We start from the raw sequence: 9,310 nt of genomic DNA, 5'->3' as shown, positions 1-9,310 counted from the left end.
CAACTATAGGAACTCTATTTGCTTCGCAATGAATTAACAGGAGGCATACGAGTCGAGATAGTTAACTGCACCAATTTAGTGCTTTTAGAAGTTGGAGAAAACATTGGGCTAGGAAGCAAGATTCCACATTCATTTGTAATCGACTTGTCTCACAATTTGCTGAGAGGACCATTGCCTTCTGAACTAGCAGGTATGATAATCGTCCAAACAATGGATCTTTCTACAAACAGTTTCTCTAGAAATACTCCCAACGCTCTAATGGATTGTGCTGGACTTCTGCTCCTCAATTTGTCTAGCAATAATTTGAGTGGCTCTATTTCATTCAGTGTGGCAAGGCTGAAAAGCCTAACGAGCCTTAATATTTCCTTTAATCACTTTTTTTGGTAAAATACCTGCAAAGCTTGCCGATCTCACCTTTCTTCGATTTGTGAATCTGTTGTACAACAATCTACACAGCACAATTCCAAGCAAGGGAGTGTTCTTGAATCTCTCATAGGCATCTTTTCTTGGCAATCCCAATTTGTGTCTCGATAGTACAGCATGCTTGTAGGGTCCTTCGTAGTTAGCACCCAGTTCTAATGCTCATTTGCGCAAGCATAGAATCACAAAGATCGTAGCTCTAGCTTCTATAGGTGTCGTACCTGCTGCTCTACTCCTCATTAGAATGAGACAAGTTGCAATTGTTTACCGCTACAATCGGCTTGCAATCACCGTGAAGACATTAGCTGCTGCAGTCAGATCGATGTTGAGGAGCAAACAAGTTTCGAAGGTAACAATGGATACAACAGAGGTAGAGACATTCAGTGATGTTATATTTGATGCAAGAGCATATTGAAATTTTACAAGGATTCTGTACTCATCCTTTGGTTTTTCCTGTACGAGTTTGCAAAAATAGTCCTCCCAAGCTTGCAGCTTGATACTTTTCATGTAGTTGTAAGAGAAGCCAGAGCTGGCAAGGCGGATAATCGCGGAAGCTACAGGCTATATCAAGCTCATGGGTTTCTCGTGGGCGATAACGACATACCTCATCTAGCCCAAGGCTTGGAGGGCAGTAAAGACGACCTCGGCGGTGTGGCTGAAGGTCCATGCGGACGTAGACGCAAGATGCAATAGGAGGAGCTATGAGTTTCTCGTGGTCTTGGGGTGGTTTGCGATGGAGCAAGGAGAGGGAAGAGCAGGCAAGGAAACTGAGGAGGAAAGAGAGCTGGATAGCAGATTTGAGGAAGTGCTACTGGGAGGAGAAGTGACCGGAGCCAGAGCACGAGAGGGAGAGAAGCTAAGCCATGGCAATGGCGATGGAGCTGACTTGTAGCTATGGCGGATGACCTATAGCAAGAGAGCTATAGCGGAGCTCGACAGCTATGGCTGAAATCTACAGGTGCTGTACTAGAAGCAACTACGCCCTTCTGGCGGAGCTCTACAGGCTATGGTGGAGCTCTACAACTATAGCAGAAGCGGCTTATATGGTTATGGCGGAGCTATACAAAGCTGCTGCAGATGCAGCTATGGCGGAGCCGCTGATTCAAAAGCAGCCAGAAGACAGTCAAACACGAAGACGATTGAAGTAACTTAATGAGTGGAAGCTTGTAATTTTGAAGCCCAGAATGTCATACACTCGCAGAGCTTCTTGTCAGAATGTCATACACTCGCAAAATGTCTCTGGATTCTAAAGTTCGACAAGACAATTACCAAAACTGTTCTACGAATTACTCGAACACTGTGAAAACAACCGATGAGAAGAGTTTCTACAAAGCAGAAATGTACCTAAGCACTATTGCAAGGAACTTTTCCAACGAAGTAGCAGATAGAAGTTGAGTTCAATTGATCAAGGAATCGATGAAACCACTCAGAAAGCGATGAAGTTGCTCAAGAAACGTTACAAAACTGAAGAGGAAGCCAAAGAAAGAAATATGAAGATATATCCAACCATAAGCTAGTTGAGGTGAGCATGGGGTCTTTCTGTGGTGTCCACCTTCACCATGTTGCCCACGAAACCAACGACGTTCAATGAGAAAGTACCTTCTTCCCTTGAGCTTCCTGGAGACTTCTGGTGTAACTTTGTTTCGATTTCATCTTCTACATGCGATTTACCAGACGCATTGGTTTTGTGACATCAGGTGCTCGGTTTCAAGCCGATCGACGCTCCGTCTTTTGCAATTTCGACGTCGTTTGGCTTACTTTGCCTCCTTCGTTTTCTTTACATGTAATCCAACGCAATCCTAAATCGCAGCTACCCGAATCTCCCCTCAACTCAGTCGCTGAGTCCAGGTACGTTCCCATGAAATTTGCAGCCTTTTTTGGTTTTCGAACGACGGATTGCACCTCATTGTGTCCGGTGACAATTCCAGAAAGGATCCTAGCTTACTCCCTACAAGTCATCACCTTGCTTTCTGCGTTGCGGACTATGACGCGTGTGTGAAGCTTCTGAAGGTTAGCTGATTACTTGTTCTTCTGGTTTGGTCAGTTGCCATGTACCTCTCGAGAGGTCATCCCGACTGACGCATGGAATTTCGTTTCGCACAGGAGATGGGGATACCTATCTTTGAAAAGACGCAACAAGATGGGAAGATTAAACAAGCATTTTTCTTCGATCCAGATGGTAAAAACTTATGAACTCAGTCACTGTTACGGTTTGTGCATCAGTATTATGGTCCATTGAAATGAATGTGTCTGTAATGCCAATCTTAGCACGGCTATAATTGCTCTTATCTTACCACGGCTCACTCGTACAAGTAAAAAATAATGCAGGATCGTTGGCTGAATTGTGCCTTGACACGTTTGTGTTTGGATTGCCTAATGCTTCAATAGGAGCGCACGTTAAAAGTATATAAAATAGTTCACCTTTTATAGAGGTCTAACCATGCATACATGCACCTGACCTACTTGAACATGAGCTAAGTAATTCAGACACCGTTTTGTATGCTCAAAAACATATTTAAGATGGTACAGATACTTGAGTGGAAGAGACTCACTCCATGCTTGTACATTGGTGGAATCAAAATCCATTGAGTTTCTACTCAAAGAAGGGAAATGCCAACCTTCAAAGGAGTAATATAGGATGTTTTCGTCTTGTTGATGTCTGCTGTTTCATTATGAGCAAATATATTGCTTTTTCACTTGTGGTGGATAGGATGTGGAAGATATGTATGCGCAAGCACAATTCATAGGAGAGAGGTGGAAGATACGTATGTCCAAATAGGAGAGATTTGTCTTGTGGTGAAGGAAGGTTTTACATTCGAGGGAGATGTTGATAAGTGCAAGAGAATGCTAAGGGAAGAGAAGCTCACGTGGGAAAGGGAGAGATGAAGAGCGGAGGACCAAACAAGATAGAGTCAACAAATAAAGTGGCATTGACTATCACCCTCAATACATGGAGCGCTAGGATGATCCACACCATACAAGGGGGGGTGACCACCTACTAAATACAACCAAGTCCCTATTCAAATCCTATTTATGATCTACACTAACCAATCAAGCTGATGTAGATTTACGCCCCTCTAGTCATCTAGATGTACTAATCTCAACAAGAGATGGGGAGATTTGTACAATTTTTTTTTTTGCGCAAAAAGTAGTGCTAGTTATATTACTTGAAAGCAAGAGTACAAGAGGGCCTAAAGGCCAGCGGGCTCCAATCACAAAATGGATACAGCCCGAGGAGCCAAAATGCTAATTACAAGCCTCTCAGGGCATAATCATCGGAGAGTGGACAAATAGCCACGGTGGGGGGGCGTAATGCCACTGAAGACTCTAAGCAGAGTGCTAGAAGAACAACTCCCGGTGGTCCCAGTCGCGAAGGAAGTGCCGTCTCTTTTCCTTCCCTGCCCGGGACTCCCCCTGAATCAGATCCCACTGACCCTTGAGCATGTGAATGATCGTGCTCCAAATGTCAGCTCGGGTCTGGGTAGCAGAAGAAGCCTGATCTCCTACAGTCTGCGCACATCTAGAATCCAAATATGCCAGCCTGTAATGCTCCCTATGATCTCCCAAACTGGGTGCCAAGTCAACGCTCCTGCATTTGTCTCTGTCAGATGCCAAGGGAAGCTGTCCATGTATGCCCAGGTGGCCTACGTGATGAAGAAGACGGGATCCTGCCTAGAGAACTCATAAGCCAAGTGATGTCCCATCTCAGTGCTACACCAGCAAACGGCTCCCCAAATGAGCGGTCCTAGCTCGGGTGCAGCCCTCGCTAAGATCCCCATGACTCCCTTCCAAACTGTTTGCGCATGCGAGCAGCTCCAAAGGGAGTGCTTCAGGGACTCCTCCTCCTAAAAACAAATCTAGCAGTGCCCCTCCTACCCCATCTGCCTCAGGCAGCTGCCAACTGGTAGCCCCTTGTGTGCCACCATTCAAAGAAAGTAAGAGATCTTCCTCGGTCGCCAGCTTGCCCAAAGAGTCTTCCAGAAAGTGTGAAGAAAGACCAGAGATATCCCCTGGGCATACCAACTATGTGCCTGTGTGGGTAGCCCGCACTGGAGAGCCCCAAGAGCACGCCTGCCAGTACGCGCACTATAAGAGAAGAAGGGGGTAGGGTTCTCTGAGGTCTCCAATGGTGGCCAGTGCCACTCCCCTGGGTCCTACTCCACCTCTGTCAAGGAACGGCCCTCCCATATCCAGAGTCTCCAGTCCTGGGCCTGCATAATCAGGGGGTCTATATGCCACGTTTTCCCTTGTAGCCCTACGATGCGAAGGCGCTGCCAGGGAAGCTGGGGGTCGATCACGGCCTCTCTGCTCTGTAGGCGGCTATCATTGGCGACGGAGAAGAAGTGGATTGAGGAGTCCGAGAAAAGGCTGCAACTACCAAAGGAATGCCCCGTGGAGTGAACTGTCCTAGCCACCTCTCATCTCCCGGGAAGAGCTGTCCGGTGACCCTGGTAATCCTCCAACCTGCAGGAATGGCAGCATCGATCTCCGCTCGCCGAGCCTGGATCCCACGTGCCGTACCTACTACTGCTGCCAGCTCGCCTGGGCTCAGCTGGCTGTAGATGTCCCTCCAACGAGCACACGGGCCCATGTGCCCAGAGCGCCCAAGGGATATGGGATCTCTCTCCAAGCTGGCGACCTGTATCATCTATCACCTGGCTGCTCCAGATTAGGAGCTGTCTATCTATCTCCTCTCGGTAGCTAGGGGAAACTTGGGAAAGGTTGTGTCGCAACTTCCTCCAGACCGAGACGAGGCTACGGAGGAAGGGGGAATGAGTCAATGGGGCAGAAGTGAAGATCCACCGGATAGATGGCTACCAATCACCCCCTCTCTGGGGGGTACACGTGCTGAGACCATGCTAAAGCAAGAGCTTCCACGTCTGCCCTCCTAGGGTCAGACCGTGGATGACTAACTTGCCAAGTAGTACCTGACTCTGCAGTTCTGGATCTATGATGCCAAGGCCTCCCTCTGTCTGGGGGAGAATGACCGTCTGCCAGGCGACCCGGGCTCTGGTGGTGCCCGACCCATCTGAACCAGACCAAAGGAAGTTTCGCACCAGTCTCCTCAACTGGGCTACACATGATCTCGAGAAACACCAGCAAGAGGCCACATACCAAGCAGTGGCAAGAAGGACCTGGTTGACCACAAGGGCCTTGCCTGCCAAGGATAGCCGAGCCGTGCTCCAGAAAGCTAGCTTCCGTCGTATGGAGGCTAGGACCGGCAAGAACTACTGAGCCGGTGTGATGTCCAGGCCTACCTAGAATCCCAGGTAGCATGTCGTCTGTCCTCTAGGGATCCAACGAAACCCCAAGAAATACCCCACTATGAGCTGGCTCCCGGTTCCGTAAGAAAACCAACTGACTTATGCCAGTTGATTTTCACCTCAACGGCTAGGCAAAAAACCTCTAGGGATAGTCTCACTCACTCCAGTGACTCGATATCATCCTGCACATATAGGGCTGTGTCGTCTGCATACTCGGAGTCCAGAAGTTCTGCATCGTCCTGAATAGGGAGACGCATCCCGCGAAGACCAGTGGTACGGGCTCGTAGGAAGTGCATCATGGCCTCCGCAAAGAATAGGAAGAGGTAGGGCGCTAGCGAACAGCCCTGACACACCGAGCGCTCAAGGGTGAATCTCTCCCCCATCCTACCGCTGATGATAACCCGGCTGGAGGCGACCTGTAGAAGCTAGCAATACCTCTGATCCACTCGTCCGGGAAACCGAACCGAGTGTACCTTCCAAGAAGGACCAGTCTACCCTGTCGTATGCCTTCTCAAAGTCAAGAAGGAGTATGGCAAGGTGCTGGCCAGTGTGCTGGGCCCACTCCGTCACCTTTGAGAAAGTGAAGATGTTGTCTAAAATGCTGCGATCTTGGACAAAACCAGTTTGGGTGTCATGGATCAAGTCCTGTAGCAGGGGGCAGATGCAGCTACTGATCCTCTTGTCGAGGATTTTGTAGGCGGTCGGGAGGAGGGTGATAGGGCACCACTGTCTGATCTCCTGACGGTCCCCCCCTCTGGGGATGAGGCATATCAAGCCTGTCGCAAGGCTATCTGGCATCTGTCCACTGGAGAAGATATGCTGGAAGGCTGCGAGCAAGGGCCAGTGGATCTGCTCCCAAAAGGTGGTGAAGAAAGCTCTGGAGAGGCCATCCTCACCTGGGAATTTCTGCCCATCAATAGCGCTCACCGCATCCTGCATCTCCGCCACGGTGAAAGGAGCGAGAAGGGAGTCACTCATGCTAGGCTTCACTAGCCGTGGTGTAGACCTCCACACCTCCTCCCTGCATAGGCAGCCACGAGGGTCCGGGGGCTCCTACTGGAACAATGATCTGTAGAAATCTATCGCCAAGTCTCGAACCTTGTCTGGATTTGTCCTGACACTACCATCCTGTGCTCTAAGAGATCGGAGCTATTCCCCTGCTGACCTCTGACCATGAGTCTTGAAGAACTCTCTGCACATCCTGTCGCCTTTCCTAGCCCAGAAGGACTTGGAAGCATGAAACGAGAACTCTGGGCGTCGCTGGGTGATCTCCTCTAGCATGGCTTGGGCTCGAATCTCCTGCTGTTTGAGCTCCTCAGAGCCTGGAGAAGACTGCTGCATCCGTTGAATCGAGGCGAGATCTCATCTGAGACACCTCTCCTTCGCCCAACACTGCTGCCTGACTTGAATCGCCTCTTGCTGACAGATGAGGCTAGACTCAGCAAGCGCCTGAGCTACCTGTGCTGCCATATCCCCGGTGGGGTCCCAATCCTGCTCCCACAGGTGTGACTATCCTGCTGCGAACCACTGCTCTGGAGTAGATGGAGTTTGGGATCCGGCATGAGCATGGAGGTGAGGAGTAAGAGGCTGAGTCCAGGACTAGGATGATTGGGGCATGGTCTGAGAGTGTCATCCCTGGAACCACTCCTGACTCTCCACCTCTGCCAAGCGCCCAATCACTGACATTGAAATGGTCCAGCCGCTCCAGAAGTCTGCCTCCCTCCCTCCTGTAACCCTAAGAGAAGTCCAGACTCCTTGTCCATCTGCGAAAGGAAGGCTCCCTCCAGCTGTCCCGACCTCCCACTGCGAATAGGAAGGAGTCCCAATCTGCATGCTCTGCCTGAGCTATACCGAGGAACTCTGGGCCTCGTCCCTGCTGATCCTCTAGTGTCTCAAGGTTGTTAGAGTCCCCTCCTACAATCCAAGAATCCATCTCTGGTAACAAGTCTGTCAAGGATCTCCAAAAAGCGGCTCTCAGATCGGTCGGGCATAGATATTGAGGATGCCGATACAGGATCCCTCAATATTCAAGCCCACCCAAAGCGCACGTCCTGGGATCAGAGTGCCAAAACCACACACATGCTGAACGAGAGAAGCGTCGATGGAGGCACAGACACCCCCGCTCCTCCCCCGCTCGCCAATCGAAGGTTCCCAGTAGGTGTGGGAGCGTCCTATGAGGACCTTCCCACAAATACTAGTCTGAGAAGCCGAAAGCTTGTGTTCCTGTAATAGGAGCACATCTACCCTTCCCACCAAGGCTGGCTAGAGCTCCTGTTTGAGCACCATCTTCCTGGGGCCACGGGTTTTTGATGAATGGAACCCATTGACGTTCCAAAAGGTAATGCGTATACTCATGAGGAGGGAAGGTGGGCCACAAACAACTGTTTGCTTGTGGTCGATGTCGAGATGGTCGGAGGATGTCCAGTGTGTAGACGAAGGCGCTTCTGTGAGGGTTTCGAAGGAGAGGCCAAATCATCGGACCCATCCTCTAAAACCTTCAACAAGGGGGAGAGGCCCTAAGTCCCATGGTGGTAGGCTCTCTCTAACCAGCTCGACACCTCTACCAGGGAAATATTGTAGAAGCCCACTACCTCTGAGGTCCTCCACAGGCGGAGCCCTTCCGCGTAGACCCACTCTAGAGGTGGCCGAATAATGACCAAGAAGCGGAAGCATTTGGCGCTCTGGCGCATCTCAGACGAATGTCACCCTCCTTCCACTGCTGTTGAAGAAGCTCCGCTGCTTTGCTACCGATCCAGTCCTGCACCTGCTCCTGGGACTAATCTCGTATCGTCTCCCAAATATTTTCATTCGTCCATTGCTCATTCCCTTCACTGGAGATAGTGAAGGAATAGCTAGGACCATCGTGAGGGGCAAGGACGGACACCTTACCCTCCGCCCCCTTGCGGAGGAAGAAGATGCTGATGTCTAGGCATGCAGGGAAGGAGCCAATACCCACTGCATCCAGATAATCCCAAGGACCTGCTCGATAAAACTCCAAAGGTAGAGCTCTAGGAGTAGCCCTTGGATGTGGGGATGAGGATGAGAAGTCTGAACCAGAGAGAGGGGTGCTGGCCTTCTGCAGGGAGGGGCCTCTCCCCTCCACCGGGCCAGGAGGGATAGGCACGGGGGAGGCCTGTGCTGGCTTCGGGGCTGCAGGTGGCTCAGGCGGAGAGGGGGTTCCCTCTGGATCATGCTCGAGGAAGAGAGGGGAGCGGAAACCACGTAGTGACCACAGGGGGGGGCTCTTGCTATGGATGGGAAGGCTTTTTTGATCCTGCTTTGTTTCCCTTCCATTTTCTTTTGACCTCCGTCCAGCCTTCCCCTTCAGGAGGGGGTGTCGCTGACTGGTGGGGGGGATCCTGAGTTGCCTAGATGGGGGCCTTCTGAGGTTCTGTACCTGTGAAGCAAGGGCAGGAGCGCGCCTGGTGCCCAAAGCCATGGCATCTCAGACACTGATTGGGGCGACCAGTGACCAGAATGCACTGCGTCACGGCACCTGTGTCTGTCTCGATCTTGAACTCTGAAGGGATGCTCTGCGGATCTAGGACTGCACTTTGACACATGGCACCCCTTGGGCTGCCTCCGCATCAACGTAGGTGTCCTGCATAGGCCAGCCAAAGTGCGCC

General features: G+C 50.8%; 1 protein-coding gene across 1 annotated transcript; it reads left to right on the top strand.

Moving 5' to 3' along the window:
- The first annotated feature begins 1,361 nt into the window (after positions 1-1,361).
- Positions 1,362-2,708, top strand: LOC147880502 (uncharacterized). The gene is made up of 4 exons (XM_087370623.1): positions 1,362-1,564; positions 2,095-2,268; positions 2,349-2,430; positions 2,524-2,708. Exons 1-4 carry the CDS (start codon positions 1,362-1,364, stop codon positions 2,611-2,613), a joined length of 549 nt encoding a protein of 182 aa, XP_087226749.1. The 3' UTR covers positions 2,614-2,708.
- Positions 2,709-9,310: the final 6,602 nt, after the last annotated feature.

The sequence above is a fragment of the Dipteris shenzhenensis genome, chromosome 32, assembly GCF_047967505.1.
Source record: "Dipteris shenzhenensis isolate YYH24624 ecotype China chromosome 32, Dip_SZ_1.0, whole genome shotgun sequence".
Classification (NCBI taxonomy): domain Eukaryota; kingdom Viridiplantae; phylum Streptophyta; class Polypodiopsida; order Gleicheniales; family Dipteridaceae; genus Dipteris; species Dipteris shenzhenensis.
Note: the sequence above shows the minus strand (reverse complement) of the source record. Positions and strands in the feature narration are given on the sequence as shown.